The sequence below is a fragment of the Diaporthe citri genome (genome assembly GCF_014595645.1).
Source record: "Diaporthe citri strain NFHF-8-4 chromosome Unknown scaffold_1, whole genome shotgun sequence".
Taxonomy (NCBI): Eukaryota; Fungi; Ascomycota; class Sordariomycetes; order Diaporthales; family Diaporthaceae; genus Diaporthe; species Diaporthe citri.
The window spans coordinates 11,833,272-11,844,816 of record NW_025064846.1 but is presented as its reverse complement, the minus strand read 5'-3'; the positions used below and the strand labels follow the sequence as shown (position 1 = coordinate 11,844,816).

Genomic DNA, 11,545 nt, shown 5'->3' with positions numbered 1-11,545 from the left:
TCGTCCGATATTAAACCCAGACCCAAATAAGCAACAAAACACTCAACCGAACAACCTGTCATCTCTCTGTCTACAACATGACTGTAAAGAAAAACGAGACCATGACTATCATAGCACCAGCCAGGATTCCAACGTTTCTCTCAGAAGCATCAGACTGAACATACGTTGGCCGCGGGGATACAGGACTCTTCCCGGTATCAGATGCTGGCGGGGCCACAGGTCCTGCACCAGAGGTTGAGGCGGGTATAGGAACGGCCGGAGGAGGAACGACTGGAGGGGGGACCACCGGAGGAGGGATTTCTGGAGGGGGAATTGCTGGAGGAGGGACGGCTGGAGGAGGGATGGCTGGAGGAGGGACGGCTGGAGGAGGGATAGCCGGAGGAGGGATAGCCGGAGGAGGGATAGCCGGAGGGACGACGGCCGGAGGAATGACGGCTGGTGGAGGAACCACAGGGGGTGGAACCACAGGGGGTGGAACCACAGGGGGAGCAACGGGATTCTGGGAGACATATGTCGGACTCGGAGGCGTCGGCTGGACAACTGGTGGAAGAGCTGGAGTCGGCTGTATCTTTGGTGGCTGCCATTGCGGTTGATTGTGTCAGCTTAATTTGAACATGACAGCATGGATGGGATGGGCTCGCAGGAGCGACATCCAAAAAGTTGCAAGAGAAAGCTAATTCTTACCTTCGTGAAAGTGCAAGGGCAGTTCGTGATGGTAAGCATGGTAGGCCCCGTAGCGGTGTACGTTTTGTCCTTGACAACGACGACCGTGGGCCCAGGGCACCAGGTTGTGTAGGACTTGACGATCACGACCACAGTTCCGTTTTTGTACCCAGGCTTTCCGGGCAGACCACCAGGAATTGTCACGTTGGTGGGAATTAAGGGTTTGACAGGAACAGGTGTTCTGATAGGCGGCGCAATGGAGGTGCTGTTGACGCGGATCGTGTTGTTTTGGGCCGCCGTCAGCGTCGCGGCCCCAAGCATGAGGATAGCCTTGAGCAATTGCATGGTGACTCTCTTCAATGATGTTCAAAATTTCGATTGAAGATTGGAACGCCTTGATTGAACGATTCCGGGGCCAAGGGTTTCAATGAACGAGATGAATTGACTGGAAAAAAGATGACCATGATTAATTCTCACGGAGCATGTATTTATATTTGTTCTTGTGATATCACATCACCCTTCAAAAAAACCACGAACACAGTCACGACGGAAGCAGCGAGATTCCCCACGATGTCTTGGATGTTGAAACAGTGCCTTGTGCTCAAGGTCGGGTCTTCCCGAGGGCTACATTCCAGCGGGACACCGTCTAGGTCATGACATACAGATATTCCACATGGCCAATCCGAACTAGCGCGACCCCCAGAGCTACTTACTAGTACGCTGTTGAGATGAGGCTGGGGATCGGCAACGGCTTTACCGGCTCTTGTCTAGGCGGCTTCTGTTAGCTGTCCGTTTTCGTTCAGTGCATCTGTGCGTTTGCTGCACATGCACAGTGAAGCCCAATCCTATCCTACAATTCGAGGCAGTTATGTGCAAAAATGAGAAGGGCCTTGAAGAAGGTCCGTGGGCCAAGATTTGTAAATCAATTGTTCAATCTGTGCTACGATATCAACGCCACCCCCCAAGAAAATAAGAATAACTCCGGAGATGCTTAGCCTCTTCGGCTATGCTTCCCTGTTTGGAGAGATGCGGCCATGCATCTTTACTCTCCATCTAAGCCCTGACATACTGTCTCAGTCGCCAGGGAAGGCAGCGTGCGCCGCTTGCATCATGTATTGAAAACGATCTACCGCATTATCAATGCACCAGGTGTAGTCTCAAGAACAGACTTCAGTTCTGGCCAGGCCTGCTCGAAGGAAGGGTGTAAGGGAAGCTTTTCCACATCCTGGATTCCAACCCATTTAGTCTCCAGGGACTCAGAGTCTCCCTGTGGGACTGTAGGCTCGAACGGCTTGATCACGTCAGCAATAACGGAAGTGTACCTCCAAGATCCGTGGTCCAAGAATGCACGCTCGTACCAGATGTTGATGATGGGGTCAGGTCCATCCGCGCAGCCCCGGGGAAGACCTACCTCCTCGGATGCCTCGCGAATAGCCGCCTGACGCGGGGTCTCGCACTCCCCGTCCAAGGCCCCGCCTGGCATAGCCCATGTGCCTCCCGCGGTGGTGGAGAACGACCGGTGTTGAAGGATCACGTGTGTGACAGGGCGGTCCGCCTTGGTCTCGTCTCGACGGACGAGAAGCATACCGGCAGCTCCGCCTACGCCGAAGTGGCGTTCCCTGCATGTCTCGCAGTCGACCATCTTCTCCCAGGGGCTCTTGGGCTCCGGCCACTTGTTGGCCTCGTTCTGGTGCGACTTGTCTGACGACATTGTTAGCCCTGATCTTGCGCGGCTTAGTTAGAATGTGTCGGATTCTGCTTGCCTGTAATGTTTTCTTGTTGTGGGAGATTTGTGCTGGCAGTCTACCACTGGTGATGAGTAGGCGGGAGGAAAAGGTTTATAGAGGTGGCTACGGAAAGAACGGGTGGCTTACATAGGTCGAGGTCAGTCATCAGATTGACCTTTAGCTTCAACAATGCTATTGTTCCGCATTGACTGACTAGCCTCACGGTTTTTTGTGTGTAATAGAGAGCCAAAGCTATTTTGTTCAGACCTGACCGAATCTACTATTTTCTTTGTCACGGCACCGTGGCGTAGTGACGCTAGGTAGCTTTCTGGTTTCCGAGTATGATATATTGGCAATGTAGCAATGGCCTTCTCGACCATCTTTATCCTCAAATGAACTATGGGAATTCTTAATCTGAAAAGAAAACATTGAAAAAGCAAAAGCAACATAACCGGAAACAGCGTACATGCCAATTCTAGAGTGCACCATAAGGTTATGTATACCATAGTACAGAATTGGCCCAGTTCCCAACAACCAGTCCGGTGGTCTTTTGGTCAACATGCACACAGACTCGTGCACTTACATACATGTACTTCGGGGCATACATGTGGAACCCCATGTCTTACAAAGTCCGAGGCTCGCTTTGCAGTGCAAGTGCTTATCCACACCGTACTTTGCTCCCACTGGACCATGGCTGTCTCGCTCTTCAGCTGGGGCGTCAGGTTATCAATATTCCCTGCAGTGATCTCCAATCATCCATTTCGGTTCGTTGAAATTATGCATAACCCCCGCAGTAGGGTGCCATTGGTCATCAACCAGCTTGACTAGTTGAGACGGCGACTATAAACACTCAACGCGATGTCCTATTAGATTGATGGGCATGCCAATCCTGTTTGCTTACAGTCGTTAAATTTATGCTTCAGGTCAAACATGTCCCCAAAAATCGATCTATTGACATCAAAAGCCGATGAAGGCGGCGATGTCAAGCCTTGCGAGCAGCCTGCCCAGGTTGAGGTTGCTAATACCACGGCAGTGTATGAAAAGTATGGCAACAAATATGACGAGATGGACATGGACCGCATGGGGAAGTTGCAAGAACTGCGAGTAAGTAACGCTGATTCCAGGAGTACACAAGCGTGATATGGAGATTCTGACATATCTGGAGTAGAGGAACTTCAAATTCATGACTGTTTTTGGCTATTCGGTGGTTCTTGGATCCAGCTGGGAATTTTCTCTAATGTTTGCTATCTCGCCCCACGTCATATAAGGAACGCTAACTGAGCCATATATAGTATCATCGGAATATCCCTTAGTAACGGAGGCACAGCTGGTGGCATTTGGATGTTCCTCAGCGTTTGCTTCGGCATGTTGTTCGTCATGCTCTCGATGGCCGAGCTGGCATCAATGTAAGCGCATAAATCCCTCTAGTCTCGGACTGTTGACTGATCGACCAAGGGCGCCCACGTCCGGTGGACAATATCACTGGGTTTCTGAATTGGCCCCAAAACAACACCAGAAATTCCTGAGCTATCTCGTCGGTACGTCCCTTTTCGATCCCAGTCGCAATGACAGAGCTGATATGAAAGGACCAGGTTGGATGTGTGTTATCGGATGGCAGGCCGCCATGGCTACTTGTGCTCTTGCTACGACGCAGCAGCTTCAAGGACTGATAACACTGAATATGCCGTCGTATATGGCCCAAGGATGGCATGGTACCCTCTTCAGCATTGCCATCACGTTCTTCGCCATCATATGGAATACCGTCTTCGTCAAAAACCTTCCTGTCATCGAGGTCATTGGTTTAATACTTCACGTCTCTGCCTTCGTGGCCTTTGTTATCGTTTTATGGCTTATGGCCCCACACTCGGACCCAAAGGCCGTATGGACCAATTTCGAGGATAACAGTGGATGGGGAAGCGCCGGTCTCGCGACTCTTGTTGGTATCCTTGGACCTATTGTGACTCTTATCGGCTCGGACTCAACATGCCACTTGGCCGAGGAACTGAGAGATGCAGCCTGGGTACTCCCAAGGTCCATGGCCGCGACTGCTGTGACCAATTACGCCCTCGGTTTTGTAATGACAGTCACTATCATGTCCAGCCTGGGGGACGACGTATCTGCGATTCTTTCTACGAGACTTGGACAGCCATGGATCCAGGTGATTTACAACGCGACAGGATCCAAAGCTGGGACATCGGTCATGACGGCAGTTGTCTGGATCCTACTGCTTTTATGCACTATTAACCAGGTCACTACCACATCACGCCAGCTCTTCGCATTTGCCCGTGATAGAGGTCTTCCCTTTTCACCATTCCTGGCCTATGTAAGAAGCACACGTTTTGTTGTTTTCATCAGTATGGCTGACGTTGAGCAGGTTCGCCCGGGCTGGGATGTTCCCGTGAATGCAGTTCTAGTAACCTTAGGCTGCACCATCCTGCTCTCACTCATCATCATTGGATCGACAATCGCATTCAACGTCATCACGTCTCTCGGTCAAGTTGGCCTCGTCTCCTCTTACATCATTGTCATCTCCTGTGTATTTGCGAAACGGATCAAAGGGGAAGCCCTCCTGCCTTCTCGGTTCAGTCTTGGCAAATTTGGATTTCTGGTCAACGGCATCGCTCTCTTGTTTCTGGGGTTGGCTTTTATCTTCTTGTTCTTTCCGGCGGTACCTGACCCGGATCCTGCTAGTATGAACTGGAGTTGTCTCCTGTTTGGTTTCATCCTTGGGTTTTCGCTGATTTACTATTGGATTTGGGGAAGACACGTTTATGTTGGGCCGGTGGAATACATCAAGAATCGATAGCGAACTTGCTGCTGCTTTGCTTACACTCATTTGCATTCCACACCGCTAAAACCACGCTAGTGACACTGCCGTGTTGATACACACCCAACTTATATACACATTATCATTTCAACACCATAACGTGGTTTACCAGTAAGTGGGCAGTATTAGTAAGTAGGCACTTTTTGTAATATCTGCCAACTTTTGTTAACGCCAGCACCCGCTTAGTGCATTTAATTTATTAAAAATTAACACTAATTAATACTAACTGCATTTAATTCCTTATTTTTAATTAATTTTATTAATTTAAAGGGGTTAGCATAAATATAATGCTAATTTAAATAAGCTAACTTTTAATAAGAAAACTATACTTTGTATTAAATAATGCTAACTATATTATTAAAAACGTAATTTACTATAAACCGCTAAAATAAATATATTTACATTAATTAATGTAGTATGGATGGGTCACGGTGAATTTGCGGTGAATTTGCCGTGAATTCACGAGCATTTATAAATTTATAATACTTTTATGGTGAATTTACTGTGAATATATGGTTTTATGATAAATTTACCATGTATATATTTAGATAGAGAAATTCCCTGTAAATTTACCTTAAATTTATGGGGGATATTGAATTTTAAACTTTTGTTTTTATTATTATAATAGCTATAATTATATGCTTTAATTATATAATTACTTTATAAAAAGATTAAGTAAATTATAATTATTATTATTATAATATTATAATATTTATAAATTAAGTTATAAAATTTTTAATAATTAATAAGTTAAATAAATATTAACTTAAGCTTTTTTAAATTATTAAAAAAAGGTAAAGTTTATTATAAATTTATAATAAATATATTATAAATAAAATATAAATTTAATATATAATTTTTTTTTATATTTTTATTATTATTTTTTAATTTTTAATTAATAAAAAAGCATTAATAATTATTTTAATTATAAATAATAATTTTTAAATAAATAAATATTTTTTTATTTATTATATTTAAAAAAATATAAAGTTTATTAAATATTATAATAATATTTATTATTTAATAAATTTTTTATAATTATTATATTATTATATATAATTTATTAAAGTTATAAAATTTTTAATTTAAAGTAATTAAAAATTAAATAATAATAAAAAAAAATATTTTAATTTTAAAAAATTAAGTATTAAATTTAATTTTTTTAAAAGTATTTTAAAATAATTTTTAAATTTAATATTTAATAAATATAAATTTAATTAATAATTATAATTATTATTATTAATTATATTAATTAATAAAATATAAAAGCTTAATTATTTATTAAAAATTATTAAATAAAATTTACTTAAATTAATTTTAATTAAAATATATTAAGTTTTTATATAAATTTTAATAAGTTATTATTTATTTAAATTATAAAGTATTAATTAAATATTATTTTTAATTATTAAGCTATATATATTATATTTTATTAATTTATAATATATAAAATTTATATTTTATAAATTAATATTTTTATTATATAATTAAGGAAACTTAAAAAAAAATTAAAATTATAAGATTTATTAAAAATTTTTAAAATTTTTTAAATTTAAGTTTAATACTTAAATTATATTTAAAATTTTAATTTTTATATTTAAATTTAAAAAATTATAAGAAAATTTAAAATATTAATATTATATATATTTATATAAAGCTTTTTTTAATTTTTTATAAAATCTTAAAATTTATAATTTTTAATTTAATTAAAAAATATCTTTATTTATATAAAATATAAAATTTTTTAAAAAAAATAAAATTAAATTAATAAATAATTATATAAATAATATTATTTTAAGCCTTTTAAATTAATTAAATTAACTTTAAAATTAATTAAAATATTTATAAATTTATTAAAATTAAATTATTATATTTTTTATAATTATTTAATATAAAATTAAGTTAAATAATAAATTTAATTTTATTTAAAATATTTAATTAAAAAAATATTATTTTTATTAATAAAGCTTTTTTAATTAAAAAATTATAAAATAAAAACTTAATAATAAAAACTTTTTAATTAAATAATTATTATATTTATTTAAAATATTAATTAAAAAATAATAAAGAAAATTAATTATATAATTATAATTAAAAATATTAAGATTTATTAAATAATAATTATTTACTTAAGCTTAATAGTTTTTATAATAATTAAAATTTTAAAAATATTATTATTAAATAATTTAAATTATATAAAAATTAAAATAACTTTTAAAATTTAATTTAAATATTTTAAATTAATAAAAAGATTATTATTTAAAAAAATCTTTAAAGCTTTATTAATTAATATAAAATATACTTATAAAATAATATTTATTAAAAAATTTAATTAAATTATAATTTATTTTTTTATTTATTAAATATTATTTATTTATAATTTTAAATAATATTTAATAAAAATAAGCATTATAAATTAATTTAAGGAAATTTAAAAGCTTAAATTTTATAAAAAAGTTATTTATTAAATAACTTTTATATTTTATAAAATATTATTAAAATTTTATTAAATTAATAATATTACTTTTAAATAAATATATTTAATAATTAAAATATTTAAAAATATATTTAATAAATTTATTAATTTATAATATTAATTAAATAATTAACTTTTTTTATAATTTAAAATATATAAAATTAAATTAATAAAGTATTAATTATTTTTTATTTTAATTATTTTTTTATTAATAAAAACTTTTATAAATTTAAAATTAAATTATAAAAAAAGTAAGAAATTTAATATTTATAATAAAAAAATTAAATAATAATAAAAAGATTTCTTTAAAAAATATAATTATTATTTTATTTTTTAATTTTAATTAAATTTATTTATTTAATGCTTTTATTAATATATATTAATATATTAAATTTTTACTTTTAAGTATTAAAAATAAATTAATTATATTAATAAATTTAATTATTTTATTTTATAAATTATATTTTAAATTTTATATTTTAAAATATAATTTTAAAATAATATTAAAAGTTATTTAATATTTATTAATAAATTTAAAATAATTAAAATAAATAAATAAGTTTATTTTAAGCTTAAAAATTATTAATTAATAACTTATAATAAAGCTAAAATTAATTATAATTATTTTAATAAAATATATAATTAAATTTATAATTTTATTAATATTTTAATTAATAAAATAATATTAAATATTTTTTAAATATTATTATTTAAATATTTAATATAAATAATAATAAGTTTTAATATAACTTTTATTATAAAAATAAATTAATTATTAAAGATTATTTTTTTATAAATAATAAATTAAAAGCTATAAAAAAGAAATTTTTATTATAAAAAATAGCTTAACTTATAAGGTACTTAATTTAAATAAAAAAATTAATAAATTAATTATTTTAATATTAAAAAATAATTATTATTTTATTAATAAATTAAACTTATATAATTTAATATAAATAAGCTTTAATATTTACTTTATTAATATTAATTTATACTTAAATAAATACCTTTATTTTAATTTTAATTAAATATATTATAAATATAATATTATTTTTATATTAAAATTATTACTTAAAAAATATTTAAAAGCTTGCTTAATAATAAATTTTTATATATTTATTTATAAAATAACTTAAAATAAGTTAATATTATATATAAATTAATTATTAAAAGTTTTATTATTATATAATAAATTATATATTTATATTTATATATAAATTTAAAAAGTTATAAATAAATTATTATTTATAACTTATTATAATATTAAAACCTTAAAATATATTATTTTTTAAAATTATTTAAAATATTTTTTATAAATTATAATAAATTAAATTATAAAAGTTAATATTTAAAAAATAAAATATATTAAAGTTATTAATTAAATTAAGTTTAATATATTTTATTATATTATTATAAAAAATTACTTAATAATTATTATTATATATATTAAAATATAAATATTTAATTATTTAAATATTAATTTATTAATAAATTAAAAGTTTATAATTTCTTATTAAGTTAATATTTTAAACTTAAAAAGAAAAGTTATTTTTAAATACTTTAATAATATATTTATAAATATTATAATCTTTATTAAAGCCCTTAAATAAATATATATAGCTAAGGTTAATATAAATATTATAATTTTATTATATTTATATTAAATTATATTAATATTTATTATAAAGTTAAAAAAATATAGCTTTTTTATTTTAATTTAAGTAAAAAGGCTAAATTAATAACTTAATAAATTATAACTTTATAAATATTATTATAATAAATTAATTATTATACTTTATATATATTTATTAAAACTTTTATTTAAAAATAATTACTTTTTTTATATATAATAATATAAAACTTTTTAATTAAAAAATTAAAGTAAAAACTTTTATATATATAATATTAATTACTTAAAATAAATTTTTTTTTTAATATTTAACTTTATTTAACTTTATAAATCTTTTTAATAATTTAAATTAAAACTTAAATTATATATTAATATAATATTAAAATACTTAATTAATGCTTTAATTAAATAATTCTTTTAAAGCATTATTATAAAATAATCTTTTAAAGTTTTAAAAATAACTTTAATTTAATAATAAGTTAAGAATATTTAAATTTAAAGATTTATTAAAAGTTAAATTATTAAATAATATTTATATTTATTAATTTTTTAATTTATTTATAAAAAGGGCTAAAAATCTTATTTAAGAATATTATTAAATATTTAAAAATAATAAATTAATTAATATATTAAAAAATTAATAAATAAAGATATTATTAATAAATAATTAATAAAATTATAAAATTAATAAGCATTTATATTACTTAAGTAAAGAGAATTAAAAGGTAATAAATAAACTTATAAATAGCCTTTATTAAAAAAAAAGAATAAAATAAGTAATATTAATTATTTCTTTTAAATTATTTATCTTTATTATTTAATAAATTATTTATAATTAATATAAAAATTAAATAATAATAAACTTAAAAGCATTAAATAAGGTTATTATTTTAAATATTTATTTTTTTTTAATTTAATATTATATAATAAATATATAATAAAGGCTATTTATTTATAATAAATATTAATATTTTCTTTTATTAATTTATAATTTATAAGTTATATTAAAAAAATTTATTTATTATTATAAGTTATTAAAAATAAAAATAATTTAAGGTAATAATAATAAAATTTTATAATTTTCTACTACTTATATTTAAAAATATATAAATTATACTTTATAATTATATAGCTTTTTTACTATTATTTTTATTAATAATATTATTATTTCTTTAATTTAATTATAAAATATTTATAATATTTATAAATAATCTTTAACTTATTTAAGGTTAAAAATTTATTTTTTTTCTTTCTTAAGAAATCTTTTTTAAAATATTTATTAATAAAACTACTTAGCTTTTATATTAATAACTTAAAAATATATAATATTATTATTAAATTTAAATTATTATAAAGTTATAATTCTCTTTTATTTTATAATAATTAAAAAAATTTATTAAACTTATAAAATATTTTTAATATTTTATTTTATACTTTAGCTAAAAGATTAATTTATTATAATATAAAAAAAATTTTAAATATTTATTATAATAAAAGCTAAAAATAAGTTATTTAAGGGTAATTTTAAGAAATAATATATAAAGAAAGCTAATTTTAATTTTATTATAAAGAAACTTTATACCTTTATTAATCTTTAAATAACTTTAATAAGTTTAAATGCTTTTTTTTATTATAATTTAAATAAATTATTATTTATTTAACTTAATATATTAAAGGAAATTAATTTTATAAGTATTTATTTTTAATTAATAAAAAAATAAAAATAAAATAAATATTTATTAATATTAAGATCTTAAATATAACTAATAATATATTTAAGTAAAATTATTAATATAATTAAAAGAAAATATTAATTAATTAAATTAAAGGTAATATGCTTTATATAGTTAATTTAAAAGCTTTAAATTATAATTAAATTTAATTATTTATAATTAATTTATATCTTAATTAATTATATTATAATTATTAAAATTATTAATTATATTTTTATAAAAATAATAAATAAAATAAAGATAAATTTTAAGCTTATCTTAGCTTTAAAATACCTTAATTAATATTAACTTTTAATATATTATATATTAAAAATAATTAATATTATTATTAATATATTATTATAATTATTAATATATTAATTAATTATTAATAATAAAGAAGTTTTAAATAAACTTTTTAATTTAGCTATTTATATTTTATTTAAAACTTAACTTAACTTAAACTTTAAAAATAAAATATTAAAAGTATACTTTAAAAATAAAAAATAA

General features: G+C 27.1%; 3 protein-coding genes across 3 annotated transcripts; 1 reads left to right on the top strand and 2 right to left on the bottom strand.

Moving 5' to 3' along the window:
• Window positions 1-70: 70 nt before the first annotated feature.
• Window positions 71-1,008, bottom strand: INS49_003080 (uncharacterized protein; the record flags this gene model as incomplete). The annotated part of the gene is made up of 2 exons (XM_043163878.1): window positions 71-577; window positions 685-1,008. The coding sequence occupies 2 exons, from the start codon at window positions 1,006-1,008 to the stop codon at window positions 71-73; spliced, it is 831 nt and encodes a 276-aa protein (XP_043032384.1).
• A 781-nt stretch (window positions 1,009-1,789) lies between these two features.
• INS49_003079 (uncharacterized protein) lies at window positions 1,790-2,374 on the bottom strand (the record flags this gene model as incomplete). The annotated part of the gene is made up of 1 exon (XM_043163877.1): window positions 1,790-2,374. One exon carries the CDS (start codon window positions 2,372-2,374, stop codon window positions 1,790-1,792), a length of 585 nt encoding a protein of 194 aa, XP_043032383.1.
• Window positions 2,375-3,320: 946 nt separating this feature from the next.
• Window positions 3,321-5,196, top strand: INS49_003078 (uncharacterized protein; the record flags this gene model as incomplete). Its single annotated transcript, XM_043163876.1, has 6 exons — window positions 3,321-3,494; window positions 3,559-3,629; window positions 3,683-3,796; window positions 3,846-3,928; window positions 3,983-4,713; window positions 4,765-5,196. The coding sequence occupies 6 exons, from the start codon at window positions 3,321-3,323 to the stop codon at window positions 5,194-5,196; spliced, it is 1,605 nt and encodes a 534-aa protein (XP_043032382.1).
• Window positions 5,197-11,545: the final 6,349 nt, after the last annotated feature.